Source organism: Hippoglossus hippoglossus, chromosome 6 (assembly GCF_009819705.1).
Source record: "Hippoglossus hippoglossus isolate fHipHip1 chromosome 6, fHipHip1.pri, whole genome shotgun sequence".
NCBI classification, from domain to species: Eukaryota; Metazoa; Chordata; class Actinopteri; order Pleuronectiformes; family Pleuronectidae; genus Hippoglossus; species Hippoglossus hippoglossus.
The window spans coordinates 4,509,163-4,531,858 of NC_047156.1; the positions used below are offsets into that span (position 1 = coordinate 4,509,163).

The window sequence follows — 22,696 nt, forward strand, 5'->3', positions numbered from 1 at the left end:
AAAACTCTTCCTCGTCAGCTGTGAAATCTGTGCTGATGATCAACTATTTTAAAATTATTTCAATGTTATAGCACGTTTTACTTTTATTTTCTATATAAATATCGCAAAATAACTGAATTGGCTACCACATGTATTTTAATGTTGAACTTGAAGGTTGAACACTGAAAAATACTCTCAGAACTGTGACTCAATCATCATCATCATCATCATCATCATCATCATCATCGTCAGACTACGTCTTAACATCTGATTTGAAACAAAATTCATCTTCAAGTTGAATTTACTCAAGATTATAAAGCAGAGGGGGAAGTTTTAGTTTCTATGGTTGTGATGTTCACTCTTCGCTGGTCAGAGCAGGAAATGAAATATGAGGTCAGAGATTATTGTTCCTGCAAATAAACTGAGTAATATTTGATATATTTGAATTTGAAACAGGTGAAATCCGGAGGGTTATGATTTGATGTCAGAAAAGACTCCTGAGGGGAAATCTCACTGATGATTCTGCTTGATCTCAATTCAGACCTCTTAAGAATGACAGCAGTGGTTTGACAGGTGATATGTTTCACTCCCCTGTCGTGTCCTCGTCTCGCTCCACTCCTCCTCCTCTCCTCCACTCCTCCTCCTCTCCTCCACTCCTCCTCCTCTCCTCCACTCCTCCTCCCCTCCCCCTCTCCTCCACTCCTCCCCCTCTCCTCCTCTCCTCCACCTCTCCTCTCTGCTTCGTCACTCCATCACACATCTCTTTAAATCTACTCTCTAACCTATAGTTATTTCTGTGCTAAGCAAAAAACTAAAACAAAAGCCAAACTTTGAAACTATGACGCAGCGATGTGTCAGCTTCAGGTCGAATCTCTGATTTACTGCATTCATACAACATTTGGTGTGAAACGAGACAAAATATGAGTTTAAATCTAATATTCTGCAGCACAAAAACAAACATGTGTCCAAACAAAAGATTTACTTTTCTCTGTGCTGCTCTGTTGTTGTCTGGACCTGTGAGCGCTTTTTAAAACCCTGAGAAATCAAAAACCAAAAGGGAAATTAAACCGTCACAAAGTATTCGCTGCATTAAACCTAACAGGGATTCTCCATCCTCCTTCCTCCTTTATTCATCGCAATGGCTTACAGGAAGGCAATGAGCATCATGTTCCAGGAATTAGTCTGTACCCATGGCTATTAAAATGACTGCTCCAGTGGAGATCATGCTCTGAAATATGCACAGCAAATGATTTTCCATTCGCCAGTGGGGACGAGACGGGGACGGATGGATATAATTATGCAGGAGAACTAGTTCTTCATTTTCTTCCATTCGGAGCAAATTTGTAAAAAGAAACAACACTTTTCTCATTTGCCTTCAGCAAAAACGCTGCATGACTACGTGTGAGACTGGAGATAATAAAACACTGAGTGTTGTCATGTCACCCGCTTGTTGTTTGTTAAAAGAGAGAAACCCAGAGAGGAAGAGTCGGTTCAGGACGACAACAACAACGCTGCTGTTTCTCATTTCTTCTGATAACTTCCTCAAACTTCCTCAATCTTCATTGTCTTGTTTTTATTCCAATTCTTCCATCTCTCCCTGTTTCTGTTAATGTGAAATGACCATACATCATTTTGCTCACTATTCACTGAGATATTAATACAAATGTTGAAGAGAACAACCTGTGGTGCGATATTTAAGAAAGTTGATAATAAAACGGATCATATCTGCACCAGCCCAGGTCTTTTTTATCAGATCTGAAATGGGTTTGGAAGTTTTTGCATAATCCTGCTAACAAACAAACAAACAGGGTGAAAACACAACCTCCCTGGTGGAGGAAATTATCATAATGATGCTAAATGTAACTCAAAGAAATAAGTACATATTATAATCGGGCAGTTTATTGATAAATGTTTAATGAACTCAACACTTTTTCTGTGTCGTGTGTTGTTTATAAAACTCTCATGTCGACCCTGAGAAGAATCACTGATTTAAAACCATACACTTATGAGAGAAGAAGGAGGAGCAGGTGAGGGAGGGAGATGGAATAATCTTCTTAAAGCAATTAGTCTGGAGCAGGTTGATAAGATTCAGAGCTTCCCTTCCTCCACCGCTCTTCAGTGCTCAGCCTCCATGTTTCCTCTGTTGTCTGATGTTTCTCCATCTGCTCGTCCTCCCTCTGCATGAAGCTTGAACCCAGTGAACCAGTCTCCTCCTCGCGGCCTCAGCAGCAGTGAAGATGAAAGCCTCCTCTCTCTCCCTGTGTGAATGGAAACTGTCTGACACAACCTCTGATCACCACAGCTCACACTTACTATTCAAGCTGCCATGACAGTGTGTGTGTGTAGAACAGTTCAAATACACCCTGGACGACTCCTCTGCTTTATGAATGACACAGCTCAATGTGAAGTGTGTGTGTGTGTGTGTGCGTTTGCAGCACACTGTCACAGATTAGCTGTTTTCATACCTGCACTGAATCTGGACATTTTCCTGGAATTTTGTGGAAATGTAAGAATGCAAATGTCCCAGTAAGTTGCTCCGGACATTTTCTGAAACGTTTCCTGTCAGCGGCCGAGTGAAATGTCCAGAAAAATGTCCCAGTGAGAATAAAGCAGGAAAATGAATATTTCAGATTCTATTTGTTCTCATGTGTTCAGTTTAGAATTCTTCATATTTTAAAAGTTTCCTGCTGAATATTGGAGATAAACTCTGGTTTTAATGACGTCAGGGTGACGAGTGGGAAGGAAAGAGGAAACACTCTCTTCTCCAAGTCACTGAACCATTCAACTTAATTTTGAAACAGCAATTTACAGTAACACATGTTGTAGTGACTTCTGCCAACGAGGTTTTGTTCTCACCCTTGTGTGTATTTGTTTGACAACTGCGATACACAAAAACTACACAACAGACTTCCACGGAATTTCGACATTTCCACCACTTTCTCACGATCCAATTTAAAATCTATATCTAGCAGATTCAAATGTGGTTTTGTAAAGATCATCTTTTGTCAGCCACTGTATGGTAATAAATACACTTTGGTTTGGATCTGGACAAAGAGGCAGATCCAGGACTTTTAAAAATGATTATTTTCTATTTCATAGGGCCTTGGCAGAGGTTAAAGTGACATTCTAGTTAAATAAAGCATTTGCGTCACACCGGGCAGTTTCACATTCTAGAGAACTTACTCTTTTTTAACATTTACGATCATATATCTCAAGACTCTCTTTTAAAACGGGAAGATTTTCACAAACATCTGCCCGGAAACGCTCTGCACGTTGAATCCAGCTGAACCTGAAGCTTGAAGGTGAAATCACAGACACACGACTGACGCTAAAGGACTCAGACACAAGAAGAGGTCGTTTTTTTTGTAGTCATGAAAACAGTGGCTTTTTAATGTAAACACTACATTCGATTGGTTTTTCCAGCACGGACATCCCACATGAAATAACAACCATTCACTAAAGAGGAGTAGAGAGGGAGAGATAGAGAGAGAGAGAGAGAATAAGAGAGAGAATAAGAGAGAGAGAGAGAGAGAGAGAGAGAGAAAGCTGCACAGAGAAAAGCATTCACTGGGTAGAGAACAGAACATTAGAGGAGGTGAAATAAAAAAGAATGAAGGTCAAAGGAACAGAAACAGGTATATCATGTCATTATACACAGTTGTTTTCTCTTTTAAAAACTAGAAATCAAGAAAGAGTGGTTTATATAGATAGATGGATGGAGAGATTGATGAGGGGGTAACATAGATTAGGAATGAGTAGATAACAAATTTCCAAATCTACTTATTGGGTTTGTGTATGTGTGTGAGTGCGAGCAAGTGTGTGTATGTGTGTGTTTGTGTGTGTGAGAGAGAACTGTGCTTTTCATTGTAGACCTGGAAGTCGTGTGTCGAACTGAAAAGAGACAGAGAAGAAGAAGAAGAAGTAGTAGAAGAAGAAAGGAGCATGACTTTATACAGCATCGATGTGTGAACATGCGGCGTCCCTAACTAGCGAACGCAGCGAGAAACGTGCTCTCCCCCCCGAAAAAAAGTGGTTTGTTATTATTATTTTTTTCTTCTCCTGAAATGATAAAAAATAGATATTGTTATAGTTTTATATTTAATCGTTCTGAGTCAGGCTAAAGTGAGGACATGGTTCGAATGCAGGGGAACAGGCAAAACGGTAAGAGGGGCTGGGGCTGGGGGTGGGGGGGTGGGGGCCACAGTTCAGAGCATTACAACAACACAGGGTCTGAGATCGAATCGGATCGACGTCAAAACATCGTGTTAATTAATTAAAAGCGGAGAAACGGACAAAAAGAACAAAGGATCATGATCGTTGTCGTGGATACCGTGTGAATACACATGTTCACTGGTTTTCATCAATTATTTTAGTAATAAACTTAAAATCCTACGTGTCACAAAATCCCCAAAATCTAAACTTTTCTACACTTCCAAACTACGACTCTTTTTTAAATTTTATTTTTTTTATAATTGAGCCCGCCCCCATTAAATTCAGGAACCAATCCCCTCATTTGTTAAGTTGCTATTCTTAGTTCTTTTTTTCCCATCTTTTTTATTCATCTTTTGCAATTTTTATTAAAAGGATTTTTTAAAATTATTATCTGAACAGTATCGATGCTATTGGAGCTTGCTTTTTTTTTGTTGAGTTTTTTCATATACTGGTCTCTTTATACAAAGGCTTGAGTATCTCATGCTGTCTGTGTCGGGGCTTCAGGAGGAGCAGGAGCAGAGGGAGGGAGGGAGGGAGGGAGGGGGGGAGGGAGAGAAGGGCCGGGGAAGAAACGCTGGGGGGGGCCTTTCACCCCTAAATCTGGGCGCCAGGGTGCCATGCAGAAAGAAGGCCAGAACTGAAAGGGATGGATGTGAGGAGAGGTAAAGGCGTGGAGGTGGTGGAGGAGGTGGAGGGTAAATGAAGAGAGAGAGAAGGCAGACAGATCGGTCATGTGTCGGACAGGCAATCAATCAATAAATAAATTAATAAATTAATCAATCAATATCAAACCAGGAGTGAGTTTTCTTACATGTTGAATGTTAGTGGGTCTAAAGGTTATAACAGTGAGGAAGGTAGAGTTATAACATCGTGTACTTGCTTCTAAAAGCGTAGCTATCTACAGTACAGTACCTCTGTTACATGGCACTGATCGGACATTTAGCACATTTCCTATTGGCTTTCAGGATCAGCCTCGGCTGACGCTCGGCCAGTGGCTAAGGCCAGGTTCGGGAAACAGGAAGCCTCACTTCCTGTCGATGAAAACCGGGTCTCGGAAGAAGGAAGTAAAATAATACAAGTTACTCAAAAATTAAAAAAAAGAAAGTAATCGACAGCAAACGTCTTAAAATGTCTCGGCGTATGTAAACAAAAGACTAAAACACAGCGTTGTCAGTTTCCAGCAGGTCTCACAAGTTGTTTTTAAGGTTTTGGCCGACCTGTCCGGTGTCTTTTTTTTATTTTGTATTTTATTTTAGTGCTATCGATATTTTCACAGATTCCAGCAAAACTTGTTATTATATAATCACTACTATGGCAACAAAATAACACACGAGTAAAAGGTGTCAGGTGAGGCAAAATGTGAATAAAAATCAGTGTTCAGACCGACACTCATGTAATAAATATACACACGATCAACAAAAATAAAAACAGAAGTCATATTCATAGTAATAATAAAAAAGATGCGAAGGAAAAAAAAAAGCACAGGTTTTGTTTTGTTACCGATAAAAGACACAGCGGAGAAAGAAAGAGGAGGAGGAGGAGGAGGAGGAGGAAGGGAGCGGAGGCTTTCATCGACTTTGTTCAAGAAGTTGTCAAGGCTGCAGGGTCTCGTGTTTTCTACTAAAACTAAAATTTGTTTGCTTGGCGACAGGCCAAAGAACATCAGGGGGAGCGGGAGAGGAGAAGAGACGAGAACTAAAAACATTATATATATATATATATTTATATATACGTATGCCTATTTTTTTTTTTTTAATTATCCTCATTATTAATATGTACCTAGTTGCATTTTTCGTTCTATTTTCTTTAAATAATCAGCAGAATCGTCATCATCATCACCATCATCATTATTTCCAGAGCAGTGTCAAAGGAACAAGGAGGAAGAGGAAGAGGAGGAGGAGGAGGGCAGGAAGGGCGGGGGGGAGAGGAGGGGACAAAGAGGGAGGATATCAATGGCAGCGCTGGCGTGCTCAGTACAAGCCGCACCCTCGGAGGTTGTTGGCGATGATGATGTCGGTCACGGCGTCAAACACCACCTGGATGTTTCCTGTATCTGTGGCGCAGGTCATGTGACAGTAGATTTCCTTGTTCGGGGAGCGGTTCTTGCTCTCGAACTGTGCTTGGATGTAAGCTGCTGCGTCGTCGTAGGTGTTGGGTCCTGGGAGGAGAGAAAAGAGACAAACAGAGATTTTACAACACAATTATTAAAAAATACACTCATTCGTTTGATCATATTCATATTACTTAAAAAGGTTTATTGCCCAAATGCCCTAATGTTCAGAAAACACATCACGTTCCTCAAACTTGCTGCAGCTCCTCTTTCAGCCTCCGTCTCAAACACTTGGTTTTAGCTCCTGTCTCTTTAAGACCCTTCTCTAGTCTGCTCTGATTGGCCAGCTGACCCACTCTGTTCTGATTGGTCAACCGTTTACAATGCTGTCCGGAACAGCTGCTTTTAGCATCTTCAAATGACGCAAACACATTCTTAGAGAGCATTAGAATCGTTTTTATCCGGAGAGGCTTACATACATGTCGCTGCTGATTGGGCAACAGCTATGACACACCCACCAAACCGGAGAGAATGTACCTCGAAGCCCGTAGCACGCCGTTTTGAGTAAATTTGCAATCTTTGGCTAAATAGTGCAAAACCTCTTGATATTGAACGTACCCCTGGCTTTAGACGTATATTATGCAAATGTAGGGCTTTGTGTCATGTGATATGATGAGGGGGAGGAGCTTCAGGAGCTTCAAGTGTTTCCTGTAGACGTTTGAGCTGTTTAATCTTTTACATACCCAAAAAAACCCATATCCTAGTTAGTTTGCTCCTGTTCCACAGATGTGAGGGTTTAAACACATCACGTTTCAAGATGCTTCACATGGGAAGGTAACGGAGGACATGATGAAGGAGGGATGAAGAGACTAAGTCAACTGTGATGATCAAAGCAGTTAAAGAGAAGTAAAGCATGAGAGACGGAGGAGAATGGGATCAGCTCAGAGATACGACAGGAGACAGCATCTCCTCTCTCTCTCGGCCTCTTGGCTGACCGAGCGTGACCGTCTCCTCTTCTCCTCTTCTCCTCCTCCCTTCTATCCCTTCTTTTCCTCCGCCCACAGCCACACATGCATCTCCCCTCCCTCTCTCCTCCCTGTTTATCATCGTCTCCTCTGCCTTTTAAAAGCGGTGGAGCAAATCTTCATGTACAGTGCGTCGCTCATTTGACTGAGCGGCGTCACCTCAGCGGCAGGCGCTCTTCACACGGGGCGAACATTTCAAACAGCTGCTTGTTGGGTTTCAGTTTTCTCTCTTCTTCTTCGGACGAATCAAACTGACTTATTGCTGTAAACAAACTGTGATTCAAAGAGCCATGTTTTCTCAGTGTGGTTTATATCTCAGTGACAGTTAATGTGGTGCTCGCTCAAACTAACTAATCTACTGTATCGAGCCGAGGTTAATCAGTGTCCACGAAAGGGCGTTTACAAAGCTATTTCACTTCTGGGAATCGTATTTAGATATGACAGGGGGTCTTCATTCATACTTTTAAACGATGTAATTTAAACTAGGGTCCTCACTTTACCTCCCCCTCGTGTGGTGTTAGCTCAGCATCTTGATGTTGTCTATCAGGCAGTTTAAGAACTCATCTTAAGAAGTAGAACTGCTCTTACTACCACCCGCATGACTGGCTTGTTAGCTTCGTCACTGATGTGCAATGAATTCTGGGACAAGTTGGCCTGAGACAGATCCACACGTTGGATCCGTTGTCGCTCAGAATCAGACATTTTTTGGGGGGAATTGTTGTTTTTACACGTTTAAATGTATTGTTGTTATAGAAATGAGACACTTCAGATCTGCTGGTAGGCTGATTTTGTTACCTGTTGATATATAAAGCAGTTTCGCCCACCTTCCACTGTTTATACTATGCTAAGCTACAGACATGACAGTGGTGTCAATCATCTCATCAAAGTGACTTGAAAGTAAAGTTCACAACATAATTTCCCCCAAAACATAAAACTATTCCCTTAAAGCTGAATTAACTACACATTTAAACTCTTACTTTGGTGTTAAGTGGTGAACAATCTAGTAAACCTCAGTTTATCACAATGTTGTTAAAAATGGATTTACCAGTTTAATCATTATTTCACGCCTGTCTGCTTGATCAGCAGTTTGTGGCGGATCAGCTGTGCGTTCTGTCGCGTCTGATTGGATTCAGTGTTTCCAAGGAAACCCATTTTTAACACCTGTCAAGTTTTCTCCCAGTTTACGTGCTTTGAGAGCTGCTTATTGTCACCAAATTAAATGTAAAGAATTAAATACATGTGTATAATTTTCTCACCTGTGTACTCGGGGAAGCAGATGCTGAGCGCAGACTTCTTGATCTTCTCTGCAAACAGATCCTTCTTGTTGAGGAAGAGGATGATGGAGGTGTCGATGAAGAACTTGTTGTTGCAGATGGAGTCGAACAGCATCAGGGACTCGTGCATGCGATTCTGTCGTGGGTGATGGGAAGAGGTGAACAGAAATGAAAGAGAGGGAGGAACGGTGAAGAACAGACAGAGAAAAATGAATTGGATGGATGATGATACAAAGAGAGGAGGAAAGAAGAGGAAAGGTTACAACCATTCTTAAACCTTTACAACGTGCGACAGAGACGAACAGGAAGAATAAGAAAAGACTGTTGTCGTTGTGTCGAGAGGAAAAGAGAAAGAGAAACAATCTCAATCTTCACAACTCAACACGGCTGTTCAAACAATTTCCAGTCAAATATTCTGCGAAGGAAAACACAGACACGCACAGAAAATAATTGGGCCACAGGAAAATAATCGCACACAGGGAGTTATTCACGTGGTCCTTTATTATCGTTTATTTTACGTATAAATACAACGTTCAATAAATTATCACAGCAGTGACGGAGTTACAGCAGACACATTTCAACTCACAGTGCTCAGTAAAATACAGCACTTGCTCGGACACATACAAATAAACACATTTTGCTTCAGGTGATCTGTACAGTATAGACAGGTGTTGTTTGGTTTTCGGACGGATGAGATAAACAGCGTCGAGAAGCTAAAAAGAGCTGCAGCGGCGAGAGCACGAGTGTGAGAGACATCTACCAGTTCAGACTCTGCCTCTTTAATTCTACCCAGGCTCGTTATGGACGGGTGCCGCCCGGGGCGTTCTGACCTCCAGCAGGAGAGCAGGAGTCTTTGCTGAGGCTTAAGTGCTCGTTTCATCTGTTGGCTTCAGAACTAAACACATTATAAAGACGACTCAAAAGTATTTGCAGGCGAAACTCTTATCTCTAAATTTGAAAGCATAAATACGGCAGCAGAGAAAAAAAAAAACACGACAGGAGCTTGTTTAAATCAATATGGGAAAATGAAACTATTCAGTCTGAGCAGTTCTTCATTGGGCTGTTGTGACATTTCCACAACTTATTTTTAATAGCTAGCAGGTGCAGGCGTCTCTTCTGGAACAGCAGCTGCAGCCCAGACAAACATCACAAGACCTGTGTTACCTGAAAGGACCTGTGGGTTTATCATCCACACCACAGGCAGCCACTGGGAAAAAAACTGTGTTGCCCATAAACCCTCTGTAGCATGGCCTCAGACTACATTACCCACAAATCTCTCCTTTCATATGGGAAAACCATGATTTCTTGATGGGGCCGAAGCAGGACATAAACTACATTACCCACTATCGTCTTGGCCTCGCCTGTTGATGTGATTTCCCACTGGTTGTTTGGGGGTTTATTCGTCATTCATCAGGAGCAGGGACGGGTTGTGAAAAGCACACGCACATACACATACATACACACACACACACACACACGCACACACACTGTGGAAGCATCAATCCTGTCTTCACCCTATAAACCACTAATAGCTTTGGAGCGTCAGTGTTGCAGACGGAGGAGAGCAGAGCGGGTCAGGGAGGGAAAGTGAGGACGTTTCCTTTTAAGAAACAAAGACTCAAAGAAGATCAGAGGATCACATGTGAGATGAGACATGTTTAGCGTGTGAAGGTTCAAACCTCACTCGTCTTAATTTGTATCACTGAGCTCAGTTGGATGAAGCTCAATCAGAGGAGGACATTTCACTCGCTTCTCTGTGCTTGAGTCCTACCTATAAACTTTTTAAAAATTGGTTTCAGTCCATTTCATTGTTACTGTTAATTGTGGAGGGAAGGTTTTTGCACGTATCACTTCACAAGTGACAGTTTCTATGTGTTGAAGCAAAACTCTGCTGCAAAACTAATCCAATCCAATGGATCTGCCATAGTTAGTAGACCTAGTAGAGGTTTTGTCTAAAATAAAACTTGTTGAACTGCGACGTGCAACTTTACCTTATTGACCAACAGCACGCCGCCCTGCCACTGCTGAGCCAAAATGGAGGAAGCTATCGTAGCTTCACCAAGGAGGTTATGTTTTAACACAGTTTGGTGCAGCTCGACTGAATTTAAGGGGACGGTTGGGCCTTGGCGGCGAATACATCGTCTATTATAACTTTACCTGTTTTGTTGGAGACCAAACTCACAATTGGTAGCTCGCAATAAGAAAGGCTCGATTTAAGTGCTGATTGTTTGCCCCCTTGATGACGTGTTATTGGATGGATGCTCTTCCCTGGTCAATGTGTAGTTAACCAAACATCTTTGAGAATGAGCAGATCAATTATGCCGAACCACTTTCTAAGGAGACTGGGCCTTTAATGTGTTCGTTAAAATGAGTTAGGCAACATCACCGCCGTGTCTGTGCTGTGATAACATTGTTCTCTAGATGTGATGCGGTCCACACCGGAAATTCAATCTACAATTGAGAGACTGGATTTTTACATAATGTTAATGGCTTTTTGTCAACGGTAAGAAAATCACATTATGCTCACTTTGTGTTGAAATGCCTGAAAACCGCACTTTAAATGACTTCAAGGTGACGGCAACGCTGTATAAAATGAAATGGAGAAAAAGTCTTGCTGAAAGGATGGAGACAGAACTGATTTTTACCGAATGAAACTTGTAGCAATTGATTTAAATAACACAGTTACTGCCGTTTAGGTCCTTGCTCAAGTGGAAATATTATTTGTGATCTTACATATTTTGAATTGAAGGGTATTCTTACTTTAAACACATCTGATATTACTCTGAATGAATGAGTAAACCACGGAAGAATCTGTACAGCAGAATAACGGCTGCAGAATCACCTCGACCTGTGCACTTTCTGAGGTCGACACAGGCAAGAAAGAAGCCGAGCGCTCGGGCAGCAAGCGGCTGTTTCCAGCCTGAGGGCAAATAAATCACCTAAATGTGAACAGGAGCCTGCTAAGTTGGTGTGGATGGAAATTTCACCAGCCCTGTTGTTCCACAGCTTGTGTCTACTGCTGCCTGCCCTTTAGGCTCTCAGGCATGAAGCGTCTTGATTTAATTACAACAGAAACGTCTCCACGAGCATCTTCGCCTCCAACACGTGAGGCAACAACAAATCCTGAATCATGTAATTATACTGCGCTACTAAAGTACAATTACCAATTTGAAACAATTCACAGACGCTCGTTGAAACATGTGAAATGTTTGTTTGAAATCTATGCAAGTGACAAAGAAAATTAAAACAGGAGAGAAGCTTCTAAACCACTGACAGGAGTGAGAAGTGAAAAGTGAAGTACTCGAAACTGCTTTCATCTTTTCTGCATTAATGTCAGGCCAAACACTTTATGCATATTTCACACCCTGTCGTCCTGACATCAACAATCAAACAGCAACAGCAGGAAGATCATTTTACACGTAGTGGATGTAATGAGACAGAGGAGATGATGATGATAAACTAAACACACAGCACAAGCGGCAGCAGACGTCTTGTTTGGCAAAACATCTGAGGCTCCTTGGCTGAGTGCGGTGGTATTATCTGGTGCTGCCAAGTAAGGTGTTGTGACATTTGGAGAGTCCCAAGGGTGTGTTTGTGTCTTCAGTGCCTGCGTGTGCACGTGTGTTTGTGTGTGTGTGTGTGTAAAGGGTAGACAGGTGCCTTCTGGGTAATTAATCCACAGATACTGACTCCAGCGCAACACCCATGGGCTGATGTTGTCTCTTACACAACACATGTTCATGAGCATAAACGCACGCACACGTACCTTTCCTAAAATCAACAGACACACACACACACACACACACTCACACACAGGATGTTGCCTTAGGTAGCTCTCTGTATCTAGTTAGAAAACGTTGGCACAGATGTGTGAGGGAGAGCTGATGACATCATCTACCTGATTAGAGAAAAGATGGCAGCCCCGAGCGGAGGGAGGTGACACGATCTCGCTGTTCAGAGTTTGGAGGGAAGAGTGGAATAAATGCCTTTGCTCATAAATAAATAAAGAAAACCGAGCTCAGTTAATATGTGACGCTGTAAACTTCTGCTGCGAACAGAGAGGAGGGAGGAGCCGATTATGTTTTCGAGGTGCATCTCTCTGGCTTTAACACCAAGGCTCAAAATTCAAACCGTCCCTAAAAATAACACCCATCAATTTCCATTTCACCTAAGCTGAGCGCTACATCAGACCTCAATCCTACGGCAGCTCTGGCCGCCACCAGAAATGAAACTCATTCAGCAAAACCTGTGAAACATCACGGCTCAAACTACAGTCACAAGCTTGACATTCGGATCCCACAGGACTGCATGTGCTCACCAGCACCATCTTTCAAAGCTCACTGCTGACTTATTAGGGCGGCGTGGTGGACAAGAGGGATGTTACACTGTGCAGCCCGACGCAATGGATCTGGCCCTGGGGAGCTTGAAAAATCAATGCTTCCATTGAAGCAATATCTGGGAGTTGTCTGGTTGAGTCAGCACACTGGCTCTGGTACTTCTTCGTAAAAAGTGATATTTATAGTGGATCCATGCATGCTTCAAAATGAGAGGCTGGAGAGTCAATCCTAAAATATGACCAGAGGTGATGAAGGATGACGGCAGCCTCCTCCTCCTCCTCCTCCTCACACGAATAGCAACTTCCTCGCAAACAATAAATTGAAGATATGTAAAAAAAACAACAACAACAAAACAACGAGAACATGTCCATAAGTTCAATCAAAAGCATAATGTCACTCACAGTGAAATGCATCCACAGTTCAACCTAATGGGCTCTGGATTAAAACACTGACTGGAAGTAACACTATTCATTTCTACTGTATAAACTCTGGGTAGTTTCTAGGAAGCAGATAAATAATTGTGTAAACTGAACTGTTACCGTACGAATTCTGAAATATGTCCATTAACAACTTGTCTGTCTTATCTGTATTTATCCATTATAATTGAGTTCATAATGTCTTTTATATTCATGTTTGCACGTAGGTATTCAGGTGAAGTTCCGTGGTTTAAAGGGCGAAGGCGAAGTGCAACAGTCTTACACAACCGAGCAGGATCTTCCTCAGAATAAATATCAAATATCACAACATGGCACAAGTCCACGTTTTCCAGAAACACAGGAAGAGAGAGAGAGAGCGAGCAAGAGGGGAATAAAAGGCAAAGGAATCAAAATGGGGACTTTGCAGTGATAACATATGATCTAAAACCACGAGGCCAGCAGGATGTCCCATGAAATGAAGTTTGAGATGACGAAGCATCTGAAAGTGTTCTTGGTTTGCTGGGCACAATCAAGTTCTAAGTTCTTTCTGAACTAAACTGGGGACTAGTTTGACTTTGAATGGGACTCACCGCACGACATAGTTTGAAGCAGTTGTAAATCAGACTTTCATGGGACTAAGGCACGTGTCTGTGGTGTATATAACTTCAAGCTTAATAAAAACAAGATTAGAAATACTTCAGGCTAGGAGAAGAGTGATTCCCACTTTATCATTTTCGAGGATAACTCTAAGAGGGAGGCACTTGAACTGCATTCAGTCCACTTCTATGAATAAGGCACGTTTGTGTATGTACAAATTCATCTCAGGAACCTTGTGTCCCTCAAGAGTTTACTGTAGGTGTTGTGTAAGATTGCTGCAGCACACGAGCTACACATTTGGCATTTAGGCACACGAACACACAAAGAACAGTGTTCCTGGATGCTGCTGCCGGTTCCTCTTTGGGAGCCGACACAAGGAATCAAAAAAAAAAAAGACCACTAGATTAAAAGAAGTCTCAACCAACCAGTCAAATCAATAATTAAGAGTCAAGCTGAAGCAATGATTAGCCTTGTGTTTAAGTTGTACGATAAAACCCCCATATTTGACTTTCTGTCACATGATAGCATCACTGATAGAGGCCACATAACCATATGATCTATACCACATAGGCAGCACAAGTATTTACCCTTGTGACACCTACACGGGTAAATACTCGTCCAACACCCTGTGACTAACATTTAACAGCATCCTCAGTAAAGGCCACAGCCCCGCAGGTTAGTGGCTATGATGACATCAGTGACAGCATCAAAGACAAACTGGATGTTGTTGGTGTCGGTGGCGCAGGTCACGTGGGAGTAGACGTCTTTGCTGGTGGACTTGTTCTTGCTCTCGTACTGAGACTTGATGTGGGCTATTCCCTCCAAGTAAGTGTCAGGTCCTGAGGACAGAGAAGACAGAGAGCGGGAGTTAGGTTCAGGCTGGAACGCTGCTTCTGATATTTTTCTAAAAAACACAACCTTTGACTTTCAAGCTCAGCACACAATCTGCTGAGGTGCGCTCGCCGCTCGCCAAGCTTTCAAAGCATAAAACATGGGCAACGTTATGGAAGCAGATAGGGAGTGAAATATAATATACTAAAATAATGTACCTCCACAATAGCAGGATGTGGCATTTCAGTAAAATGAAAAAGGGAAATGAAGTAATCATTTGCATTTTCACAAACTCTAATGGGTGTTCTGTGATTCTATTAATATGATAGAAAAAATAAACTGTTTCACATTTAATTGATTCATTTATTATAGTATTAAAAAATCCTTTGTTTTGGAAGAATCTGAACAGTGAGAGCTGCGTAAAAGGATGAAGAGCGGACGAGCGGACGAGCGGAAACAGGCTCTGAATTCTCATTTTGCTTTTCTCACACTCTTGCTGTTTTGGTCTCTCACCATCTTGCAGTTGTGAGCTGTTTATATATTTTTTCCAGTGTCTCTCAGTTGCTCTTGTCTCTCTCACACTCGTCTTTGTGTGACGTCTTGGACCCCTGGTTACAGCCCTGACTTCATTCACCCTTTCACTTTTAATTGTTTGACTCTCATCTTCGTTTTGTTCCACAGTCTCATCCTGAATCTGCTCAGCCTTTCAATCTTCTGGTTACTATCCAGTCTCTTTGTAGTGGCCTCCATTTAATCTCAGAGCTTTACAGTTAAACTTCAACTGTTTGAATGACTTGTTCACTAAGTTGATGAGGAGAATTTTACTTTAAAATGAGAGAGAACTGTTCAGCTAAGATAAAGGACAGGATGACCCAAAGCTGGATAAATGAAGACTTAATAAATGAATGAAAGTCACCATGTACCCAGTTCATTTAACCCACTGGTTTATTATAAGGTATCTTAAGGGGTGTGTTGTTCAGTTCTACCCACAGGTCACAGAGATAATCTCTGGAAGTAACCATAACTTTCCAGGAGCTGGTTTTAGAAATAAAGATATACATCAATTACTCTTTGATAAGGTGCAAGTTTTAACTTTGTGATTTCTCCATAATACTGGGTTGAACGTGCTTCACCTCAGAGGCCACAGTGCCTCCTAGTGTTCATTTAAATTTACAGTATATATGAATGAAGTACATAGATACATACCACTGTATTCAGGGAAGCAGATGGACAGTGGCGACTTGGTGATCTTGCTTTCAAAGATGTCCTTCTTGTTCAGGAAGAGGATGATGGACGTGTCGTTAAACCACTTGTTGTTACAGATGGAATCAAACAGCTTCAGAGACTCATGCATGCGGTTCTGTGGGAGAGACATTAGCTCCAGTTCAATGGGCAGACATAGTGGGACACGTCAATAAATAGATTTGCATTTGAAGGAAATGTAAATGTGTTCAGAGGCAGTCGAGAACACACAAACCACATACACACGTCATCGAAACACAAAGAGGAAGTGTGAAAAATAAAAACAAGAAAAGCAGAACAGAGGTACTGAGGAGTTCCTCTTGTCTATGGTGGTTTGCTGCTATGCATTAAGTGTGTGTGTGTGTGTGTGTGCATGTATGTATGTGTGTGTGTGTCTGTGTCTACGATCACATCAGTAACAGAAATCATTAGAAAGCTTCTTGCAGCCAATCAGTTAAACAAAGCCATGCACGTTTCGCTTGTTAGCTACTGTTTGCCTACTGTGGTACACCGAGTAAGTGATCACTTAACGGTACCGTGTGGTGTTATTTCACCACAGGGGGCACTGCAGAGCAACGTTTGAAAGAGAAGTTCCTTGTATTGTTTGAATCACATGGTTTGTATCCCATGGTCAAGCAGCATATGCACAAGGGAATGATGAAACAAATGTTTGTTTCACCAACTGCAGAAGGCAGCAACAATCTGTGGAAGTAAAGCACTGCAGAGGCAGCAGGGCGCCAATAAAGGAGGAAAAGAAAAAGACGAAACCTTGTGTCAGTAATGCACGTTAAAATTTAAAGTTTCTCTCTAAGGTTGGAAATTGAACTAAACTAATTTTTTGGCCAGATACACATCTCACAAAAGGGATATATGTGAGACTTTATCACCCCCCATTAGAGAGAGGGTGTCTGACTGTGGAATATTTCTGTGGCTGTAATTTCTGAATCACTCGCCATAGATGTGTCTGGTAGTAGAACCGACGGTGGAACGTGGGAGCTCACTGAAAAACATTTGGTTATTTGCCTGCTGATTTAACTCCCACACTCTTTAGCAATAATAACACATAATGTTGATCAAAACACAGTCTCTCTGATAAAATTTTTTTTTATTTCTAAGATTTAAAAAGTACAGTTTACAAAAAACTCCACAGAGTTGTTTAAGAATAAATACAATAATAAAATAAAATATAAGGCACACAATTGATTATATTTGTTGAATTCTGCAGCCAAAATTGTTACAAAGCATCATTATTATTATATTAAAAATCTAATGAAATTTAGTAGTTCATATTTTGCATCATAAGGCCCTAATTCATGTCTTTAGATCATGTTTTTCCACTAAACTCCTGGTTTTCTAGATTAAATTGTTAGGACTACTACAGTGCTTTGTTCACAGGGGGCTTTGTAAATCATTCCACTTCTTGTGTTTGCTCATGAAACCTGTTGTGGGTTATAACCACTTCTAGTGGTTCACATTAGTTTTTAATGCTCATGCAAAAGGAAACCCCACATCAATCAAGAAACCTGGTCATAGTGCATGAGGCGCCAGGTGAAGACAATAGATTTGTTTAAAGAACGAGTTGAAAGCAGTTTCTCACTGGTCATGAGCCCTGGTGCAGAATAGAGGATTGATGGGGCCATCAACCAATCGGATTAGTGAGAAAATACGACTGAAGCAAATCACTGCACATTGAGGAAAAACAGTCTCTCAAAAGAAAGAAGACAGGAGGTTTGAAGAGTTAACAGTAATTTACAGGTTTTAAATAGTGTATAGAAGACAGATAGAAATAACCATGAATAAGATTGACAACAAAGCGTGCACACACACACACTGATACAAATCTTTGCTTCACTAACACAGTGAGTCACTGCTTTCAACTCTCAGTGAGTGTATCAACCTATCAGGAGGTTTCATACCTGTCTGTGCGCGGAGCGTCTGCAGAAGATCTGACTGCTGATTGGTTAGAGAGGACAGTCGATGGCGAGAGTGACAGGAGGAGCAGAAGGAGCCAGAGATGCTGCAGGGCGGAGCTTAGAGCAGGAACCGAAAATGCAAGGGGGAGGAGGGCCCACCCACCCAGATCGCCCACTCACCCCCAAGGAGGCAGGAAGACAGTGTTCACCGAGCGCAGTTATCATTTCAGAGAGGAGTCTGCGTGAGTGTGTGTGTGTGTGTGTGTGTGTGTGTGTGTGTGTGTGTGTGTGTGTGTGTGTGTGTGTGTGTGTGTGTGTGTGTGTGTGTGTTCACGGGTGTGTATTGAGGGAAACAAGAGGAGGACAGCCAGAGAAACACACATTGCAAGCAGTTCACGAATAGAGAGAAGGGCAGGTGTGTGGCACTGGATTGTTGTCATACAGCACACGGATGTACTGTATATGTAGATAAATCCTTTAGCATAGGACCAGTGAAGTGGTCTTTTATTTCTTTATTGTCCCGTCGAGATGAGGACAACAGAAACCCACAAAAACACTGCCTCCTCTTTGTGGCTCCTTTTAAAATCTGACAGGGTTTCTGTCTCATCTTTACAAGTCATAGAAGCATTTCAATTATTTTTCACCAAAAAAAAAAAAAGGGCCATGGAATATATTAAAAAAATCTTGAAATGTTAAGGAACTGTTGTTCTTCAGCTGTTCAGAGACAACTGTGTCCCAGAATTCGACTTGATCATCAAACAGCACTGTGAACTTTATGTGTAGCATCTTGTGAACGAGGACATTTCGAGCTGCAATAGAAATAAAAATCTACCGTTACATTTTTCAAGCACTTGTCGAGGCAGGATTAGTATTATGGGAAAAAGTTTTCATTCTAATTAAATTCACGGCGTATCAGTGACTTTAATGACCTGCCCAAAAGGGATATATGTGAGACTTTATCACCCCCCCATTAGAGAGAGGGTGTCTGACTGTGGAATATTTCTGTGGCTGTAATTTCTGAATCACTCGCCATGGATGTGTCTGGTAGTAGAACCGACGGTGGAACGTGGGAGCTCACTGAAAAACATTTGGTTATTTGCCTGCTGATTTAACTCCCACACTCTTTAGCAATAATAACACATAATGTTGATCAAAACACAGTAAAAAATACCAGATCTGCTAATGATGTAATCAACAGATCCGTGACGTTTACGAGATTCGTGTTACATTTTGTTTGTTTGTTGAAATGTTTCTTTTCCGGGTGCACACACGATCAGAATCAGAATCAGAGACACTGTTTTGATGCTCGCAGGGAATGATGGCAGTTGGGAAAAAGGACGTTTTAAAGTATAAATGCACACAGGGACGTAGCCTCACTGCTAAACAGTTCAATGTCTGAGCGTGTCAGAAGCAATGGGATCTGGAGTCTCTGACACACGACACTTCACTCACGGCCCCTTGATCCCTCACTAGGGGCCACTAGCTTGTCTCTGTTATTGTCCAGTGATCTCAGGCGGCCCGTGAGGATAAGAGAGAGAGACGCGACTTATTAATCCTCCTCTATCACACTGATTTCTGGACTTTCTCTTCCCTCGTCGCTTGGATCACTGGTAAAAAAAACATTGTAACCATGGAGTTGTTGTGTAATGGCAGCGTGGCTGGATGAGAAAATTCAAAAAGATTTGCTGAAAGACATGAATAATTCCACAGTAGAAACACGGAGGAGCTTATCTCTTCACTAGGCTGTTTGGAGAGGAAGCAGCTTAAACAAGTTACTATCAAAACGTTGAAGAAATAAGAAACTTTGATTGGACCTGCAGTTGTATTTTAGCTGTGTTGTGTTGAGGATTTAGAGGAGAGGAGAATCTCTAAGCTCCAATAGCTCGTTCCTCTTCACCCAATCATAACCTGATGTGTTTAGCCATCAAACATCAAACTTTAAAAGTCGTCCCTCTCCTGACATTCAGCTGGTATTTCAGTGCCGTGGAGTGTTTTGAACACCTCAGCTGTGGATGCCTGGCATCTCCATCAAACTCTCTCATCACAAATGTCCCTCCCATGGAGACCTCCCAGTATAGCGCTCCATTCCTCCTCACCACCACCATCACCCGTGTCTGGGCTCAGGGGGATCCTTCATGTTGAAGCACCCACTTCATGTGATCCACTTCCACTGAAGCACAATAAATGTAATCTTACTTCAAATTTTCTCTTCATTCCACTTACGAGTCTCTTCTGATTGAAATCATATTACCATGTTAAATTGGCCACTTAATTAAAACTGGATTTATCATTACAGTGCAGGCTGATTTGTTGCGGCATCTGTGTACGGAACACACATAATACTAGAGGCTGTTTATGTGTGTGTGTGTGTGTGTGTGTGTGTGTGTGTGTGTGTGTGTGTGTGTGTGTGTTTATGTGTGTGTGTGTGTGTGTGTGTGTGTTGTATAAGGATATTTCCTCGCCTTTTCTGACGTTCCACTGCTGCTCCCAGCACAGAGGGAAGCTCGAAGACATCTGCATAAATAGAGCAGCTAGTGGACACGTTTTCCCAGCCTGCAATCCTCAGAGGAAACACTCCAGGCTGATAAATAGCAGCGAGCACCGTGCATTCAAATCAGCTTATTTGTTTTTTTTCCGACTACATGGCATCATCATTGTTGATGCCTCACGGCAGGTCGTGGCCTTTTGTTGAGGAAACACCAAGCTACTCCGTGGTAACTGTTTTACATTTCCTAGACATGTATTTGAACCAAATATCAAACAGGGACGCATTTTCATTTTATCCTCTCCACCGCCATTATGGCACTCACACACTGACTGTTATTCAATGTGCAAAAAATTAAACCACTAAAAAGATATAAATGTTTATTCAGTGATCTTTATAAGCATATTTAATGCTAATGTCTCTTTTAAGTTCAGTAAAAAAATACCTTAAATACTCTATTATTGATTTTTACACCCACTGCGTGTCCCAGTCTACATAATTTGCCTTTTCGTGCAACCTAATATACAAGTTACTGTAACTGTCCTTTCCATTATGTAAAGCAGGCTTCGCCACGAAGGTAGCTTTGTTTGCATCGTCAATATGGGGACGAATGCTTTGCATAAAGAAAAATAACTCACAGATACAATAATCCCTTGTATTATAGGAAACACCCAGAGGGAAGACCGTGGAATTATGAAATAAACCACATGCTGACGTGGCAGCATTGTTAAATAACACCAGATAATCAGACAGATGTAAAATAAGAAACACAGAAAGCATATAAGTTGGCCTTTAAGTTTTGTCCCTCTTAAAACATTATATAGAGTAAAACATAAATCTAAATATAAACATTTTCATGCCTTCATTTATTTAGCAACTCATCAGAGCACCGGAGATTTCTTTCCTCATGTCTCAAGCTTTTACACAGACCATGTATTTAATGTTAGTTTACAGGAGGCTACATGTTCCTTCTTCATATAAAACAAGCATAAACTGTCTTTATTCATTACTATTGTTTTATAAATCCTGTGTCAAAATGTATTGAGGGTGTATTTGCTGATGTTGTCCCACATCCTGAAGCCTACAAGAGCCCTGGATACGGTACAACTCTGACTCAGTGTCTTTTAAAAGGTACGTTCCAATATTTAGAGTGTAAATGGGTCATTTGGCCACACAGCGACAGAGAAAGAGCATCAGTGAGAGGAACACAGAGCTACAGAGGAAGAGAGAACATACGTGTGGAGACATGTCCTTACCGTGGTCTCGTCCTCATGCAGCACCTGGTCGTAGCCACTGAGCGCCACACAGAAAATGATAGCTGTGACATCCTCAAAACAGTGGATCCACTTCTTCCTCTCTGACCTCTGACCTCCCACATCAAACAGCCTGATGGACACACAGACACACACATGAATTCATACAGACATGAACATTTCCTTTACCTAGACACCGTCAGTTTGAATCCGATCATACTTGATACTTGAGATGCACGAGCAGTTGAAGCATTTTGATGTGGAGCATCACTGGGGTGTTTATGAGACATTTCCTCTCCCTTGTGTATGTGCTCATTAATTCATGGAATGAGACAGAAGCATGTCCCATTAATTAACTAAACTGTGCTGCACGACCACAGTCAGATTTGTCTCGCCACAGTTTCGTAATGATCCCAAAAAACTATTTGCAAAAGATCTCTGATGTAGCAGCCAGCCTGCTGCATTGATGACCCAGTGGGCCGTCAGAAAATCAAGCTTTTCTCACTGTCCTCCTCCGACAGGCACAACACAAGTAATCTATTGTAAGTGTATTAGCAGGTTTTGTTTTTTGACCTTCGCCAAAGTCTTCAGTAAAGACTCTCTTTATATATCTTGTGTCTGAGTCTGAGTCCTCACCTGTGTCCCACCCAGTCTAACAAAATAGCGATCAAGTATTAAAAAAATCAATGTTTTCAAGGTAGTTTGAAATCTCAGTTTTAATCACACTGATTCATTCATGTGGGAAAACAAGCTGCCGTAGCATTCATCTAAACTCTGATCTGTCAAGTCACTGAATGATCTGTGTGGTTAATGAGAGCATCCGGGTAGTTAAAGCTGTTATTGTTGTAATGGAACTGATTAGATGCACAAATTAATATTTGGTGCATTAGCATGAAGCGCAGAAGAGCAAAAAAAATTAAAAACAGGATGGGCCGCAGTCAGATGTGTGATCTGGCAAACAGAGCCTCAGAGTTGTGACTTTAAAAATATCAAAATGTCTTAATTCTCATCGTGTTTTAATCTGGATAAGAGAGCTCTGAAAACAACGAGTGTAAATGAGGCATTTCTGACTTTCCTATATA

At 41.6% G+C, this 22,696-nt stretch overlaps 1 protein-coding gene and 1 long non-coding RNA gene across 4 annotated transcripts in view; both read right to left on the reverse strand.

Moving 5' to 3' along the window:
- Positions 1-3,336: 3,336 nt before the first annotated feature.
- gnao1a (guanine nucleotide binding protein (G protein), alpha activating activity polypeptide O, a) overlaps positions 3,337-22,696 on the reverse strand; it is an 80,339-nt gene continuing 60,979 nt past the window's right edge. Inside the window, exons 6-8 of one of the 3 annotated variants that reach the window (XM_034587195.1) lie at positions 21,618-21,747; positions 15,928-16,081; positions 3,337-6,349 (exon numbers count right to left, since the gene is read on the reverse strand). In XM_034587195.1, coding sequence (XP_034443086.1) covers positions 6,162-6,349; positions 15,928-16,081; positions 21,618-21,747 — 472 coding nt within the window. In that variant the 3' untranslated portion in view covers positions 3,337-6,161. Of the gene's footprint in view, positions 6,350-8,522; positions 8,677-9,022; positions 14,730-15,927; positions 16,082-21,617; positions 21,748-22,696 lie in introns of those variants that run through there. The other 2 variants (XM_034587193.1, XM_034587194.1) reach the window with 2 other exon arrangements.
- LOC117762682 lies at positions 9,023-10,713 on the reverse strand. Its single transcript, XR_004614041.1, has 2 exons — positions 10,655-10,713; positions 9,023-10,390 (listed from the first exon to the last, which is right to left on the reverse strand). It is a non-coding gene; the product is annotated as an uncharacterized LOC117762682 (long non-coding RNA).